Source organism: Dermacentor variabilis, chromosome 1 (assembly GCF_050947875.1).
Source record: "Dermacentor variabilis isolate Ectoservices chromosome 1, ASM5094787v1, whole genome shotgun sequence".
NCBI lineage: Eukaryota > Metazoa > Arthropoda > Arachnida > Ixodida > Ixodidae > Dermacentor > Dermacentor variabilis.
The window spans coordinates 145,967,136-145,985,809 of NC_134568.1; the positions used below are offsets into that span (position 1 = coordinate 145,967,136).

Here is an 18,674-nt window from a genome sequence, read left to right on the forward strand (position 1 = left end):
AAGCACCCCTTCCAATGTGACAGCATTCTTGGAATATTTCCCGCCCTTTCCGAGGGCTATCTACATACCATATTTACTTGTATAATGATCGCACTCGCGTGATGATCGCACCCCTGAATTTTATCTTCAAAATTCGATTTTTTCTTCTTTCCCGTGTAATGGTCACACCCCGAACTCGCTGCAGCGATATGTCGTGTGCCAAGTCTAGCTGATGATGATCGCACTTACCATCTGCTGAATGCTGTCGAATGCTATGCTAATGACTTTTCAAGACATACCAAGTGGTCTGTACGCACCAAACATATTAAGCTGATGCCCCATTTCATTCCTTTCATCACTTTCCACACTTCCATGAAAAAAAAAAAGCTACAACCAAACTTGCCTTGGCTTTATTATTTGTAGGCTTTATAATGGTTGTGGTCAACAACAAAAAAGGCGCCTTTCGATTCTTCTCGTCTGCACTCGTGGGCACGCAACAAATCGCGAGCGGCAATGATAGTAGCCACGTTTACACTGATACGTTAGAAGCGTACCCTATTCATACACCGACGCTTGTAACACAGCTAAGATATTCGCCCACCCTTAGCGGAAACGTGCCATATTAGGATAGTAGTGAAGACAAATGCCGCAGTTTACGCAGCATACCTGCCATATGTTTCTATGTCACTGGCAGCTAAGCACGCCCATCTCTGTTTCTGTCCCCTCAAAGTGGACATGGCTACATTATTGCCGCAGACTTGCTGATATTAACGATATTATTCATATTAACGATATTATTCATAACTGATACGGAAGAAACTGTTTCAATGCGCGTAATGTACTCACAAAAAGAAAAAAGATCTCGTTCGGCGCGTTCAGCTTGCTCCGCCGGCCATTTTTGTTTTGGTGTCCCGCACTGTTACAGCAGCAGCCGCCTTTTTGTTGACCTGTTGTCATCCCACAGCAAATGCAGGATAGAAAAATTTTTTTTTCGTTTCGCGGGCAACTCGCGTAATGATCGCTCCCCTGAATTTGCGGAAACTTTTTGACAAAAATGTGCAATCATTATGCGAGTAGATACGGTATGTATGTACATTTGTATGTTCGTGTCTAACCGTTTTCCTGCCTAACTTGGTAACTGAGTTGCCCCTGGCTGAATGGTTGGCACATGAGGCTGTCGTGTTGAGGTAACAGGGTCCGAAACCAACTTGGGTCATTGAGTATATGCCACTGTGTATGTACGTGCCCCTCTTCCATGAACCTCTCTCACACCAACATGGGTCGCTGTAGATCAGAGACTGCTTGGCACCGCTGTTCAAAGAAATTCTTTGACACCAACGTGGAGCACTGGGTATGTGTCACTTGGTCTGTGCTGGTCTTCAATAAACCTCTTTGATGCCAACTTGGGACACTGGGTATACGTGACAGTGGGTGCATGCCACTCTTCAATGAACATATTTGACACCAACTTGGGTAACTAGGTATGTGCCACTAGAACTGTGCCGCTTTACAATGACCAATAATATCTCTTAAATTTTTTCAATGCTGAACGGAATCGAACGCACATCACAAAGGTTCCTCAAGGACAGCAACCAGCCACATTAACAGGCTTCGCAACAAATGCACCGGGTATGCGCCACTTTCAATGAATACTTTGATGCCAATGCTTTAGCGAGCTGTGCTTTGAATGCAATGGGCATGTGTTACTCTTCAATGAACTTCTCGCCAACTTGGGTCGCTGAGTACATGCCAGTGAGTGTGCGGCAAGTGAGGGAACAATTCTAAGCATTCGCAGGCACCGGCGCGCCATGCTTCTCATATCAGAGGCTATGCGCAGACTTCTCAGCAGTGCCATTAGATGGTGCAGCACGTCCAGAAAGAAGCATGAGGGACGAGCTCAGTTGCCGCCCGACACGTTTCTCAGCATTTGCACGCACCAGCGCTCCATGCATGTTGGAGGCCACGTGCAGGATTCGTGGAGGCAACGCTAGATGGTGCCGAGTGTTCTTAAGGCAGCGCAAAAGAGGAATCCCGCTGCAGTACACACCTCATACATAGCTTGTTTCAACAGTGGCAATAAGCTGTGTTTCTACGGTGATTAAATGCTAACGCATTACCATCGACAGTCATCGTGAGATGTCTTCAGCTGCAATTTTTTTACAATCTGAACAAAATCAGCCTCTTAGGAGTGGCTGCACTCGGAAACAACCATCTGAAGATGCCACAAGAAGGCCGTGCCAGCCCGAAAACAACCACCAGCAACAGCAGTCGAGCGTGTGCCTAGTATACGGCACAAAGCTTTCACCCAAGCCAGCATAATGCGCACTGGATAGAACAGTGTGAGGAGAGAGTGGCGGTGTAAGCGAACCGAGAGCTCCAAGTGAGGCGAGGCAAGGCGCAGTTCTCGAAGGCTGTGCACGCGCGTAGTTGACTGTAGTTGCCAGGGAGAGGACCAGGTGGTGCGAGTGCAGTGGCGAGAGAGAAAGGAAGATGCGGGTGGTGCTAAGTGTGGTGTGGTGTGTGCAGAGGGACAGCATGTGGACAGCATGGGGGAGGGTTGCGTTCACTGCTTCAACTTCCGGTGGGACCGGTGGGTTCGGGGGAGGTTCGTTCAAACTTTCAGGCACTGTTCGACGAGTCCTTTTGAGGACCTTGCAGTAGCAGACTTTGCTCACTTCAAAAATTTGTCGGAGTAGCTTTGCTCAAAACATGGTCCAGACTGACGGCCCTTCACTAGCAGCAGGTGTTGGAGGGTTGTGTTGCACATTGATGAGCGGAACTCAGTCCTAGTTTTTCACGCCGTGCTAAAAATGATGATGATGATGTATGGGCTTTTATGGCGCAAGGGCCAGGTATGGCCAAAGAGCGCCATGTCTGTGCTGATGAGTTTGCAGTGTAATTATGATTACCATGAAGTTGGTGTGACGTGGCTGTAAAGGGGCCTTAATATATAAGCTCTAAAGTGCGTAAAATCTGTATAATAAAATTATGGCGATGACGTATGACTTGTACTATGAACATTTATATGCATTTAAAGAGAATGATATGATAGGTAAGATATATCAGATTATAAGAAATGCTAGAGCACTACTGCCTCCTTGGAGCCCTTGAAACACAAGGGCCTGGAGGCATGTGCTATGCAAAACAATTATCGCAGTGGCATCCTCTGGAGAGAGGAGGGGCTACGAATGCACGGGATTAATAACATGTAAGACCACGTCTCTGAGGAAACCAAGGACTGTGTCTGTATCAAAAACCGGTTCTTGACCAAGAAGCATTGCAGGATGAATAGGAATGTGCTGTTGGTATGCTAATGAAAAATGTCTCTTTCTCTCAGATTCGGCTTCGCGACACTCCAGGAGGACGTGGAGTACGGTCAGCCTCTCCCCGCATCTACCACAGGTTGGAGGCTCACTTCCAGTGAGTAGAAAATTATGGATGCCAAACGTGTGTCCTATTCTGAGACGACAGAATAGGACATCTGTTCGGCGCGATTTTGTAGTAGAGGGCCAGAATCCTAACTGTGGTTTTATCAGGTGGAGCTTATTATCCGTTTCCGCGTCCCACATGCGTTGCCAGTGGTCTCGCAATCTCCTTTGCAAGAAAGGCCTCAGATCTGCGACAGGCACCGCAGCGGTAGGGTTAACAGCTTGCGATGAGATTGACGTGGCCATCTCGTCCGCCAGAATGTTACCCTCGATGCTCCTATGGCCAGGCACCCAGCATATAATGATATGCTGGTTAGATCTGTACGCTTTACACAAAACGGAATATAGTTCATTAAGTACTGGATTTTTGCGTGTATAGAGTGACATCAGGGCCTTCACGACGCTTAGAGAGTCTGTATATATCGCTGACTTTTGAAGTTTTGATTTTCTTATATGCTTCACAGCAGACAGTAATGCGTAGGCCTCGGCCGTAAATATACTTGTTTCCGGATGTAGTACATCGGATTCTGAGAAGGATGGGCCGACGGCAGCATACGACACCCCGGCATTAGACTTCGAAGCGTCTGTGTAGAACTCTACGCAGGAGTGCTTGTGCTTGAGTTCTAGGAAATGAGTTCGTATTTCGATCTCTGGTGCGTGTTTTGTTACTTCTAAAAAGGATATGCCACATTCTATGACCTGCCACTCCCAAGGCGGTAACAACTTGGTTGGATGCACTAGGCGAAGCTCGAGGAGCGGGACATGTATCTCATCACTAAGCTCCCTCACTCGAAGCGAGAAAGGCTTTCTTACAGAGGCGCGATTATGGAAAAGTGTAGTGCAGGTCATATCGTTAACAGTGTTAAAACATGGATGTTGATGATTGGAGTGTATTTTTAGGAAATATGTAAGGCTGATGCAAGTTCTCTGTAGATGGAGGGACCATTCATTTGATTCCGTGTATAAGCTTTCAATCGGGCTTGTTCTGAAAGCGCCAGTGGCTAAACGGATACCTAGATGGTGGACAGGATCTAGGATCTTTAATGCACTCAGAGCGGCAGAGTTATATACAACAGCACCATAGTCCAATCGTGATTGAATTAGGCTCTTATAAACATTCATCAGGCACTTCCTGTCACTACCCCATGTTGAGTGGGATAGAATTTTAAGTAAGTTCATCGTCCTTAGGCATTTTTCTTTAAGATATTTAATGTGCTGTATAAAAGTAAGCTTGGAGTCTAGTATAATACCTAAAAATTTGTGTTCTTTGTTGATAGGTATTTGATGTCCACACAGTTGAACACAAGGATCTGAAACCAGGCCTCTCTTTCTAGTAAAAAGAACACAAGAGCTTTTGTGGGGGTTGATTTTAAATCCGTTTTCATCTGCCCACTTGGAAACCTTGTTCAAGCCTTGCTGTACCTGTCTCTCACATACTGTGAGGTTGCAGGATTTGAAGCCTATTTGTATATCGTCTACGTACACGGAATAAAAAATGGCCGGTGGCAGTGAAGCACGTAGTGTGTTCATCTTAACGATAAAGAGAGTGCAGCTGAGAACGCCTCCCTGGGGTACACCAGTTTCCTGCGTGAAGGGACGTGACAGTGCATTGCCGACTTTTACGCGGAAGGTGCGATTGGACAAATAGCTTTCAATTATTTTCAACATATTTCCACAGATGCCCATTTCTGACAAGTCTCGCAAGATCCCATAGCGCCATGTTGTATCATATGCCTTCTCCATATCGAGGAATATGGAGAGGGAATACTGTTTGTGTACAAAGGCATCGCGAATGTATCCTTCAATGCGCACAAGATGATCGGTTGTTGACCGACCTTGTCTGAAGCCACATTGATAGGGATCGAGTATATTGTTGAGTTCAAGGAAGTATATGAGTCTGTGATTAATCATTTTTTCAAAGAGCTTACACAGACAATTTGTTGGAGCTATCGGACGATAACTTGCTGCCAAGGAGGGGTCTTTTCCTTGCTTCAGGACAGGAACCACAATTGCCTCTTTCCATGTAGATGGGAGGTATCCCGCAGCCCACAGAGCGTTGAAAAGTGTAAGGAGTGTAACTTGTGTGTCAGTATGTAAGTTTCTGATCATGTCATACATGACTCTGTCAGGTCCCGGTGCAGTGCTTTTGCATGTGTTCAAGGCAGCTCTCAACTCGACAATACTGAAAGGCCGGTTATAGGGTTCATTCTGTCTGGATTGTCTATTTAGTGGCTTACATTCTTCTGCTTGTTTATATTTGAGAAAGGACTGAGAATAATGGGTTGAGCTCGACACGCTCTCAAAGTGCTCACCAAGTGAGTCTGCCTGATCTTGCAGGGTATCGCCTTGTGTGTTTACCAGAGGGAGTGATTATGCTTGTCGCCCTATTATCCTAATAACCCTGTTCCAGACTTTGGCCTCATCTGTGTACGAGTTGATGCCCAATAAAAACTTCTGCCAGCTTTCTCTTCTGGCCTGTCGGCGGGTTCGCCTGCCTTCGGACTTTACTTTCTTAAAGTTAACAAGATTCTCCGCAGTGGGAGAGGCGCGTAGCAACCCCCCCGCTTTGTTCCGTTTTTTACGTGCGATCCTACAATCGTCGTTCCACCACGGGACACGCCGTTTGCACGACAGGCCATTTACTTGTGATATGCATTTAGATGCGGCATCTATTGTAAGGGCTGTAAAATACTCCACAGCAGCATCGATTCCTAGTGAGGACATGTCATCCCATGAAATACTAGAAAGAGTTCGGAATTTCTCCCAGTCGGCTGTGTCAATCTTCCACCTAGGAGCTTATGGAGGATATTCGTTTTCTTTAGATGTTCTTATCAGTATGGGGAAGTGGTCGCTCCCGTAAGGATTGTTCGTAACTTCCCATTCGAGTTCGGGCAGTATGGATGGGGAAACTATACCAATATCTATTGAAGAAAAGGTTCTGTTTGCTAGGGAGTAATACGTGGGCTCCTTCTTATTCAGCAGGCACGCACCAGAAGAGAAAAGGAACTGTTCAACAAGACGACCTTGTGCATCTATACGAGAGTCACCCCACAGGCAGTTGTGTGCATTGAAATCCCCAAGTACAACATAAGGTTCCGGCAATTCATCTATGAAGGACTGAAATTCATGTTTGCTTAGTTTGTAGTGTGGGGGTATATAAAGCGAGCAAAGAGTGATAAGTTTGTTTAGCAAAACAACTCGAACCGCCACTGCTTCAAGGGCCATTCGTAGCTGTAAATGTTGACATGCTATGCTCTTTTGAATTACAATTGCAACACCGCCCGATGATGCGATTGCATCATCGCGATCTTTGCGAAAAGTAACATGCTGTCGGAGAAAGTTTGTGTGTTGTGATTTTAGGTGTGTTTCCTGTAGACACAGCACTTTTGGATTGTGTTTATGGATGAGTTCTTGCACATCATCAAGATTCCTAAGAAGACCTCTGACATTCCATTGAATGATTTGTGTATCCATATTTAAAGTAAATTGGTGCTGTGTTTACGGAAACGGAAGTGATGCCTTAGATTACAGAGCTCTTTCGAGGCCCTGTAACCGGGGTTTTGCCCTTTCTGGAGCGTTTGAGGGAGCCTCGCCGCTCCTTAGGCGTTTGGTGCGCCTTGAGGACAGGTGTAGTGTCCATTGCCTCTAGTGAGGCTCCGGACACGTGCTCTTGAGAGCGAGAGGTTACCAGAGAGGGTCCCGCCTTGGAGGGCAAGACCCCTGCGCCCACCAGCCCGGAGGTCAATGGGGCTCCCTGAGGGATTTGGCTGCGCCGGCTGTTGCCAGCGCTGGAAGGGGCCGGGGAGGTTGGGGCAGCCTCGGCTGCGCCCACCTTCGGGGTCGATGGCCCCTTCTGCTCGGTTGGCGGAGCAGCGCTAGCTGCAACCACCGTGGGGGCAGATGGCATAACTGCCGACTCACTGCGTATGGGTCGGACAGCCGCCAGAGGCCGTTGTGACGCTGCCCCCTGACGCGCCACTTCGGCAAAGCTTTTCTTTGGCAGGTATGCTACCTGCCTGCGTGCCTCTTTGAACGATATATTTCCTTAACTTTGATTGTGACTATTTCTTTTTCTTTTTTCCATGATGGACAGGACCGCGAGTACGCGGCGTGTTCCCCATCACAGTTCACGCAGTGTGGAGCATTCCCGCAATTGTCAGATAGGTGTTCTTGGGCACTACATTTTGCGCAAATCTGGCGGCCTCGGCAGTTCTGTGAACTATGGCCAAATCTTTGACACTTAAAGCATCGGAGAGGATTGGGGATGTACGGTCTGACTCGGATCTTTATGTAGCCAGCCTCAATGGTCTCAGGTAGCATACTTGATGCAAAAGTTAGAATTAAGTGCTTTGTCTCAATCTCCTTGCCATCGCGCCTGATCTTTATTCTCTTTACATTGGTCACATTTTGATCGCTCCAGCCCTCCAGTAGTTCGGCTTCAGTCAGTTCTGTCAGATCAGCATCGGAAATGACTCCGCGGGTTGTGTTCATTGTGCGGTGTGGTGTGACCGTCACTGGAAGACTCCCGAAAGATACTAGATTAGAGAGTTTCTCGCACTGTGTCTTATCACGCAGTTCTAACAGGAGGTCGCCACTTGCCAACTTAGAGACCTTATAACCTGGGCCAAAAGCTTCACTAAGTGTCTTCGCAACAAGAAAAGGTGAGATCATTCTCGCTGCCTTTTCTTTTCTCTCTGAATGTACAACATGAAATCTTGGAAAATTGTCATTATTTCGGCCAAAAAACTTGAAAACTTCATCGGTGCGCCCTCGTTTATGAGGGCGATCAGGAAGTGTTGGAAAAGAACTTGCCATAGATATATGTGAAAATTCGGCAGCGCCGCCAGCCACCCACCATGGAGCCCAACAAGGGGACACTGCAGGACCGTGAAAAGACAGCCTGCATGTGCCAGCTGTAAGACACTACTATAACCAAATCTGTTATAACCAAGGTTGGCTATCCCACACAAGGTTAACCCTTGCCGCCGAGGAGAATGAAGTAAATGGAAGAGAGGAGAAGACAGACAGACAGAGAGAGAAGAGATAAAGACAAATATTCGAGAGGAAGAGACAGGAAGAGGCGACTGCCGATTTTCCCCGGGTGGGTCAGTCCGGGGGTGCAGTCTATGTGAAGCAGAGGCCGAAGAGGTGTGTTGCCTCCGCCGGGGGGCCTTAAAGGTCCAAACACCCAGCCTCGGCTCAACCTCCAGGATCCCCCTTTCCCCAGACACGGCTAAGCCGCGCATGGCTACACGCGGGAGGGTCCAACCCTCGTGTGCTCGGGTATGTGGTGTCGCAACACACCAAACGCCTGCTGACGCAGACGCCCCTGCGGGGCGTGCTAAAAATCCTCTCGCACTCTGCGTTGCTATACGGTATCACGAGTAAATCTAGCATCACCTTGGCAACTCAGTGAAACATGTTTTCCATCAGTGTTTTAATTTTTCCAACCATAGACCACTGCGTGTCCCAGCTTTCTTCATTCAGAATGTCCTCTGAAAGACTGTATGCCTGTAGTGTGGCAAACTCAGCTTCGGGAGCATCTAAAGCATCTTCAGCAGATTCATTGGAATCTTGGGACAGCAGCTGAGGGAAACTCTGAATAAAAAAACGAAGACTCGAGAGTGATGCGTGTGAAAAAAATTTCAGGTTGGCCACGTCCGCATTTCGGAAACATTTTCCGTAGAAGAGGCCCAACATAGTCGCTGACACTAAGGTGTATGTTGTGTTCGACGAGGAATCCCTTAAAACAGGCACTCCTCACGTATGACACTGTCGTCACACTTGTTCCGGAGAAAGTTCACTATGTTGCCTTGCTGCTCAGCGGTGCGAACATAGCTTTGGTGCTTTGCCGTGGAAACGTGCAGTTTCAAGTCGCCTTTGACACCGCGAGCCACGATGACGTCGCATCCACACGTTGTACAAAATGCAAATTGTTCTCTTTTTCTTGATGTCAAAAAGCATGGAAATTCAGAAGTATAAGATCACAAAAACTTCTGCAAATACCTTTTCTTGGGCTTTGATGGCGCCATGGCATCAAGCACACGAAGATTCTAACTTTACACGATGCACTGCACATAGACGGCCTAGCCAACACTAATCCTACACACAAGCATCAGCAACAAGATGCACCATGGGGGATGCATGCATGAGATGCAAGAGCAACATTGGCTCTGGCTTTGGTCGGCTTACTAGGCGCCGTAGTCGACTGCTTAGTCGATGATAGCGATGGTGCTAGTGCGGCCGCTGTTGGTGATGCTGATGATTACGATGTGGCAGTAGATTCCACAGTGCCGGTTTCGCAAAAACCATTATTGCACGAACAGAGACCACTTTTTGGGAGATATGAGACAGTGATTGTACAATCGGAAAGTTTAGTAAAAAATCGGGAGTGTCCCGGGCGAATCAGGAGAGTTGGCAGGTATGCATTGGCTTTTATACATGGGTCATCGAAGGCTCCGGAGTAATTGATGGTGCCCGCGTGTCTTCCAGAAAATTCTACACAAGTCGCATCACACATGCAATCAGATTACACAAGCTTCAGTGACAACAGACAATGAGCACAAACATCGATGACGTTCAAGAAACTTCCCATACATGTGGGCGCGTCCCTCGCTGAGTGATAACATTTGTTCGATGGTGAAAAGCTGTCAACCGAAAAAGACAAACAAGTACACTTATAAGTGCCCCCCTCACAAAAAGCATCATACCAATGCTACAAACATAACAGGAGGGCAAAAAACAAAAGGACACTTATTAAACAAAAGTAACAAAATAACAATGAAACAAAGTCCAAAAGTAACACAGTCCAAAAAAAAAAAGTCCAAAGTTCAGCTATATAAAGTCCCAAAGTTGTTAGCGCTGGCAGAACGGCTTAAGCCACACAACATGGACTATTTCAGGTCGTGAGCGGCACCACTGTGATAGCGAAATGCCGTCTGGTACGACCTCATAGTTGAGTGCGCCAATGCATCGGATGATCTTGTAGGGACCGAAATAGCGACTTAAGAGCTTTCAACTAAGTCCTCATCGGCGTATCGGGGTCCAAACCAAAACACGGTCGTCAGGCTCATATCCACATAGCCCCGTCGAAGATTGTAGTGCCAGCTGTCGGTCCTTCGCTGGTTCTCGATGCACAGGTGGGCGAGCTGTCGGGCTTCTTCAGCACCTTGGAGATAGGTGGCGACATCAACATTTCCTTCATCAGTGACGTGCGACAGCATGGTGTCGAGAGTCATCGTCAGGGTCCTTCCGTAAACCAACTTGAACGCCGTGACCTGTGTTGTTTCTTGCAGTGGCGTGTTGTAAGCAAAGGTGACATACGGAAGCATGGCAGCCAATGTCTTGTGTTCGACATCAACGTACATTGCTAACATGTCGGCGAGTGTTTTGTTCAGTCATTCCGTTAGGCCATCCGTCTGCGGGTAGTAGGCAGTGGTGCTCCGGTGACTTGTCTGGCTGTACTGCAGGATGGCTTGAGTAAGCGCAGCAGTAAAAGCCGTTCCTTAGTCAGTAATGAGGACTTCTGGTGCACCATGTCGCAGCAGGATGTTCTCAACAAAAAATTTGGCTACTTTAGCCACACCACCTTTAGGCAGAGCATTCGTTTCGGCGCTTGTGGCCGAAGTCTGTAGTCTGTGGCCATGACGATCTACTTGTTTCCAGATGTCGATGTCAGAAAGGGCCCCAGCAAATCCATCCCGATCTGCTGAAACGGTATGCAAGGAGGCTCGACCAGGCTGGGCCACGTGACATGGCCGACTACATCGCCGCCACTCAGTGAAGCCGACAACGACCGTCTCGTTCCCCGTCACCCGGCCCCTACCTGTCCCCACAACACCGACAATACACTGGCCCAGCCCGAGGCTACAAAGTCTACAAGCCCATATCCGAAAAACTAAATACAGAAACCGATGGAGGTGCTGTTGCTGTACGTCGAATTGACAAAGATCCTCTGTCGCCGCCCAAGACTCCTCCACGACTATCTTAACGACACAGCCACAAGACACCACCATCCCGACAAAGCTTGGAAGCAAAGAATACGCCGACAAAAGAAGAGTCAACGACGAGACCCTCCTGCCACATGTCAACACGACGCAGCCGTGATCCGACGTCAAGACCCAACTGCAACGCATTACAAAGAACCACCGACCGCGACATGCTTCTCGACGGCCACGAAGTCACCGCACTTGTAGACACTGGTGCTGACTACTCCATACTCCATCATTAGTGGATTGTTCGCTGCCAAGTTGGAGAAAGTCAAGACTGCATGGGACGGCCCTCAAGTTCGCGGCCCTCAAATTCGGACAGCTGGAGGACACCTCATAATGCCGACTGGAATCTGCACGGCAAGAATTACAGTTCATGACTGGACCTACCCTGCGACGTTGGTTGTCCTCCAACGATGCTCGCAAGACGCAACTCTCGGCATGGACTTCCTGAACCAACATGGTGCAATCACTGACTTGAAGTCGAAGTCACTAACGCTATCCGAAGATCGAGCGATACCACCGGAGAGCACTCCTAATCACCATGCCTTGAATGTGCTCGAAGATCAAGTCAGCATCTCGCCGCGCTCCAGCATTGTCATTTGCGTCGGCACCACCGAAACGCCCGCAGACATAGAAGGCGTCATTGAGGGCGACCAACGCCTACTGCTCGACCATGAAATTTATGTTGCAGAAGGGCTCGCTCAACTGCACGGAGGGAAAGCGAAAGTGATGATTACAAATGTCACCCAGGAGTTCAAGCACATTAACAAGGGCACGACGACCGCATACATTGAGGAAATTGTAGAAACCAGCAATGTGTTTGTCCTCTCAGATTCTGCCGCATCTACCCTGATGAACATAGTTCCCAAACCAGATTTTGACATAAATCTAAGTCTCCCCAGACTGAGCAGCAACAGCTCAGAAGTCTGCTCCTACAATACAGACTGCTTTTCGATGTCATCGAGGATTCAATAAACACCAGTCGCAAAGCATCGCATAATAGCCGTAGTGTGCGCTCAAGCACTACGCCAGAGCCCTTACCGAGTTTCGACGCGAGAATGTGAAGCTAAAAGACAAAGAAGTACATGTGTCAATAATTTTGTTATAGGCCTTAGAAAATCGCAAGCAGGCCAGTACAGCAGTAGAAAAAGCATTAACTTATTTACAATAGGCAAAAGAGTGCTAGAAGAAGGACAAAAAATAGAATTCACGGTGTATGAGGGGGAAACTTTGTGCCAGTTTCACAGAGAGCCATTTCCCACTGCATTTATGAAACCAGTGATATTTATGCATTAAGACTGTATTTTTATTCCATATGCACCTGTCATGGCGACCGATTTTCACATTTGCAAGTATGTAGTGGCAGACTGAATTTACCATAGGCTTATTCAGTCCACTTCAGTGAAAAAAAAAATAAAGATAATCAAACTAGAAACTGTTGGTGTTTGTACCTATTACTCTATAAAATAAAACAATTCGCTGTGCGCTGCTTCAATGCTTGCATCTCTGAAGACCTGACCTTCCATGCGAGGGCTGCGCATGTGTCATCGATACAATGATAGTACAATGGCACTGAGGGCACAAACGCGTTTCAAGAAATAAGCAGATAGGCTACCATGTCATGTATGACGTATGACTATGCATATTGTTATTAATTTCCTGTCCATGCCCCACATGCAATTTCACAAGGATGTTCAGCACTTCCAAACAAAATTGCAAGCACGAAAGGGTTGATGCCACAACCAAATTATGAGCACCTCAGAACCAAATGCTCACCCAATTTTTATAGTACAAAAAAATGTGCACCCAAATTTAACGTGCACCAGATTTTTTATGACAAAAAGAAAAAGTAGCATGCTGCCCACTCCAGCCAATCACAAATAAGATGAACCCTTATAGAGTTCACCTTCACATAATGTGAATTTGTTTACGCTTAATATCCATCATCATTAATCTCAGATTTTCATTGCTGTATACGAACTACATCATCATCCTCCGTGAAGCCCCCTGCGTCTGATATTCTGCATTCTTGAAGGACTCCGCAACCCATCATGAATGAGATGGTGGCCTACACCTAGATGAACCACTCTTACTTCATCCTGTAACACATGCAGAGCACCAAGAAGACACGGCGTGACTCTGTTGCCGCTAGCTTAACACATAAAATAACTTAATTTTTTAATGAGCCTTTGTCATTAAGGCCTGAAAGCAATGTCTGTTGTCACCAAAATCCTACATAAAAAGTTGATGTGCTGCCATCTTGTAATGGCAATGATGCTGGCTCTGACGGTAGACTGTTGCTAATGGCACGAATACTCTTTCGGTTTCATATGCAATTTTAATACATAGGATTTACTGGCCACTTGTAAAAAAGGTGCACATTAGAATTGAGTAAGAACGATAATCATTCATTGTGAGCTGCCTGCCATTTTCGCTTAGAAATCTGCCGAAAGAAGCAAAAATCAATATTCTAACAGACCACAATGACTTAGTATTTGCTTTTAGTGCTCCTTTAATGCTGTCTGTAAACCATAACATGTCATGCTCCATAAAGTACATTGCACATTTGATATTCTACATTTATCAAATGAGTCTACAACAATCCTAAATGGGATGGTGGCCTATGCCACGACTAAACATTTTGCTAGTTTTGTCCAGCGATCACACATCTCTCTAGAATGCCAAAAACAAATGGAGAGACTTGTTGCTACTAACTTAGCATGTTAAATACAGTAGAACCTTGTTTATCTTTTAGAAAAAAACACAGGAAAAACTGGGAAAATGTACGATCTGAAGTCACTAAAAAATTTGGCAGACTCAACTGTAGTTGACATCTATATAATGTGAATCATTTAAGTATGAGACGCCAACGCATGCCGAGCTGGTGGGTCCTGAGTGGACCAATGTTCTCAATCGTGAACATTGGGGCCAGGAAATCGTATGAAACGGGATCATATGAATGAGTTTCTAGTGTAACTTTTCTTTTAAACAAGCTTTTGTAATCAAAGACTAAAAGCAGCATATTGTCATCTTCATGCCACCCAAAAACTTGTTCTGTCGCTATCTTGTGAAGGCAATGGTGATGATGCTGGCTAGGCTGGCTCTAACAGCAGGCTGCTACGAATATTGTTTTGGTTTCACATACAAATGCATCATGCAAGTGATTTTAAGGCCAAATTTATTGAAAAAAGTTGCGTGCATCAGAATTGAGTGAATACTCTATCATTCATTAGGAGCTATCATTATCGCTTGAAAACCTTTCTAGGGCAGACAAAAAATAGGAGTTTTTGGCAGAAGATAACGTGTGTTCTACATATTCACTGTCTCCTAAGCATCAACAAGACGGAGGGTGCGGCTATTGGGGTCACCATTGGAGTCAAGCATTCGACCATTCACTCATTGCAGTCAGGCATATGCATCTGACCAGTCAAGCTCAAATTATCCACTAAAGGCCAATTTCAGGGTTGAAATAACGAAAGTTTGGGCTTGTCAAAATGTATGCTCACCGACATAGACCTTCGGTCAGCATCAAATCAACCGAAATGTTTAATTAACCGGATTCGAATTAATGGGAGCCTACAGTATATTCTTTCGTGCAAATGGCTTTCATGAAAAAGATGCCTTACCTCCATCGTGTCTTCATTGCAAGGTTTTGCCTCAAACCTGCTCATCTGACTGCTCGTCTGCATGGTAGTGGAACTTTGAGCCTCAAATTCTTGTGGACTTTGCAACAGTGAGAGGGATGAGCAGCAGTTGTCAGCAATCTGTTTAATAAATGGCACAAATTAACAACCAGTACAAGAGACCACTTGTGATATGAGGGATTCGACTAACACTTTTATAAAAGAATCCTGGTTTAACAAGAACAGCTCCCATTAAGAAAGTAGGAGCCTCACAGAAAACCATTTCCACACATGTAAGGAGTCAAGTTGAATTGGTGTGGCTTCTTAGACAGATTAGATTTCGCCTACATTGAAAGTCAGTTACTAGATGGTCAAATAATTATTGCCAGAGGGACGAACTTAGAATGATGCATTAAATAGTTTCTGCAAAGTGGTTTCTTTTCACAAGCCACTGCACAATGTGTGTGAAATTTAGGAACATTAATGCTTATTTATGCAGTACAGGTACCCTCTTCGCTTAAGCTATCATTAATGACAATTAGTGCATTAATGTTTCTTACAATGCACAGTATAACCTCAACAATACAAATATTTAGGGATGATGCAAGCATTTGTAGCACCCAAAAACACACAAATAAAGGGATAAATTAATATGGGACATGGCAATGAAATGACGACTTGCTCAAGATTTTCTATCATAATTTTTTCCCCTACACTCCTAAGACCTCACGACAAAATATTTGGAAGAAAAACGCAGCAGAATTTGAGAAAATTGCACTTTAGTGTGTTGTCTTCGAAATTGGTGGAAAAATCGGGCTTCAGGAGGTACCATCGTGCCGATGATTACACAAGCATGCCTTTCCACTGACACAGCGCCACTGTCTTAGTATCAACATAAACACAATAAAACTGAGAGTCAGACGGCTGCAGGGCTGTATTTCTGCATGCAGAAATAAAAGCAACAAAAGCGAGAGCAAATAGGGAAAACTATCATCGCAATTCGTTACTGCAGTCACATGGCATGCAGGGAGCATTCAACTATTGGCGCGCTTGTTTCTAACACATTTTGGCAGGAGTGAGTTGCACACTTCGTGTGTTTCGAGGTCGACATTTCAAGATCTGCCTCGTTATCTTGCGTTTCTTTTGTTGCTGCATCCTAGCTGTTGCCTGATGGTAATAAGGACATGATTGGCACAAGATAAGGGAATCCATTTATGTTTCTTTGCGGCGGTGAAGCTACTTGATATTGTGCAATCTGACACGTGTAAATGTAGGAAAGTTTCAAACTGTCATCGGGCGCCAAAGAATATGGAAGGTGTGGAAACAGAGATAAGGCTACCCATAAAAGTAAATGCTGCCGATCTCGCTGACGTGGCAAGATTGGGTCGCCCATGATAGTCAGCTGCTGATAAAAGTTGCAAGGTGTTTGAAAACAGCTGACAAGTTGCATGATACTGAACAAAACATTTTTGTTTTGGGAAGGTGCAGCTACGCAGGTTGCCCTGGCAACAGGAATGCAACCATACGCATTAATGCAGCCGCTCTGCCCAACATTGGCTCTGTTAGCCAGTGTCTGGTGCTACTGACACGCCAGAGCCTCTTCACTGGGCATTGCGCAGCGGCTCGACTGATTGTATGGTTTGCTGAGGCACAAAAAGGTGTTCACAACATTCGAAATTTAGCACACGGAGCTAATGGTCTGGGGCTAAGATTTTGGAAAATTTGTATCATCTTGAAATTCGTATCAGGCGTGATTATATCACCAAGATTCTACTGTAAACACGCGGATAACTTCAGCGTATCTGTTGAAATCTATGTAAATTTTCCCTAAGGAAGGACAAGACAACCAGCAAAATAACATTAGAGTGATATTATCGCAAACATAAATGGTCATTTGCCAAACAGGTAAAAATAATGGTCAGAAATGAGTTCAAATGGTGGCCACAAATGACTTATCAGTACAGACTTGATATCTGACCACAGCAGCTGCTTCGATGCACCAAGCAAACTTTTGATACAGAACTGCAAATCAGCAAAACAATTTTGCTACACGACCACAAAGAGAGTTGCTAAAGATTTTACAGTTGGTTAATGAAAACTGAAAACAAACTTCATAACATGGCTGTCCCATAATTTTTTTTATGCACTTCCACACTGACTGACTGAAATAGTGCCTTAGCTCAAACTTTTCATAACACACCCAAAGGTGGCCGAAGCCGACACGTGCATAATAGGCAGTTCTAGAATTGGGGCCCTAAGCGCCTTGGGCCCCAAGAATATAGCAAGCCACAACTGAGCATGCGCAGAACACAAGGCAGCCTTGGGTTTTTGTGTTAGGGTCAACCCAAAGCCCCAAAACTCAAAAGATAGCATGGGTTCCCATGCCACCTTGGGTGGCTCATGCGATGAGCAGTTGCGTAATAGCCAAGAGAGATATATGAGCCGCAGCTATTCCGAGTTCATATCGCTCAGTCAAGTTATGGCGCCAAGCATGACTGGCCACAAAGCTTCGTGTGCATGGTCGCATTTCACTCTAACTTAAATCAGCATACAACAGTTGGCTGCAGAGCAAACCTGCCATGAGTGATTTTCAACATGTTTAGTGGCAACAGACAGTGCAATGCAAGAAGACGCTAGCTAAGGTCGGGTCGGCGTCCTTCAACCCCACCTCCCCGACCCCTGGCTTAGAAAGGGCAGAAACAAAACGTACAAATAAAAATACAGCCATTAATTTTATTAGAAACTTTATTTTAAGCCTTTTTTGTTGTTGTTAAAAGTGAATCCTTTAGGTTTCGCTTGTAAAATTACTGTTCTTGGTTTTCTTTTCTTTTTTTCTTTTTTTTTTTTTGCTTTTAAGCGTCTTCTATTTCACTACTGCAGTGTCTCGAAAGTGCAATCCAACGCTGGTCTTGTCTCAATTCTAAAGCTCTAATGCTCCTCCGAATCTAAGAGCAACCAACGCAACGCGACTTAGGACTTGGGGCCTCAATTCTAAAACTTTCTAATGAGTTCAAACCTTGGGAGATGCTCAAGTTGGACATTCAAGCTTAAGAGCCAACTGCAAGGAAATTTTGGCTGTGTAAAAAGGCTTGTTTAAGAAATATAGATACCAAGGAGCCTACGTGCAAAATCTGACATTTGAGATATGAGCTCGTAAAAATAGCAGCTTTTGATACTGAAACAGGAAAACACCATCATTACCGACACATGACCTAGTACACAGCTCCTCGACATGACCTTCGAGAATCTCTGAGACCAAGGTAGTTCCTATGGTAGGTACTGTGGATGCCATGTGGTGCCATGACAAGCCCTCTCGCTGCCGAGACGTTCTAAACTACGGCGTCGTCTGATTGGTCTCTGTGGTTCTTCAGGCGTGGCAACACAACCAAGCCCCAGTGCCCCGCAGCTGCCCAGAAAGAGTTGAAACTGGCTGAAAAATCTCAGACGTGGCGTGCCGAGATTCACATCATAACAACCCCACCAGGTGAATACATCATCTGCCAAGGTGCTGTTTAAAGGGACACTAAAGGCCATCGTCTAGGGTGCCACTGCACGCGCACACTCGGGCCACAAAGGGGCTACCCGATCACTATGCACACAAGAGAACACAGTATTGCTCTGAGTTGGCGGAAACTGTTTATTGTCTCCGAAGG

The 18,674-nt window shown here is 45.8% G+C and overlaps 1 protein-coding gene across 6 annotated transcripts in view; it reads right to left on the minus strand.

Annotated features, from left to right (window-relative positions):
• LOC142585994 (uncharacterized) overlaps positions 1–18,674 on the minus strand; it is a 330,876-nt gene that overhangs the window by 191,478 nt on the left and 120,724 nt on the right. For all 6 annotated transcript variants that reach the window (XM_075697173.1, XM_075697220.1, XM_075697194.1 and 3 more), the window contains one exon: positions 15,025–15,162. In XM_075697173.1, coding sequence (XP_075553288.1) covers positions 15,025–15,162 — 138 coding nt within the window. The remainder of the gene's footprint in view (positions 1–15,024; positions 15,163–18,674) is intronic.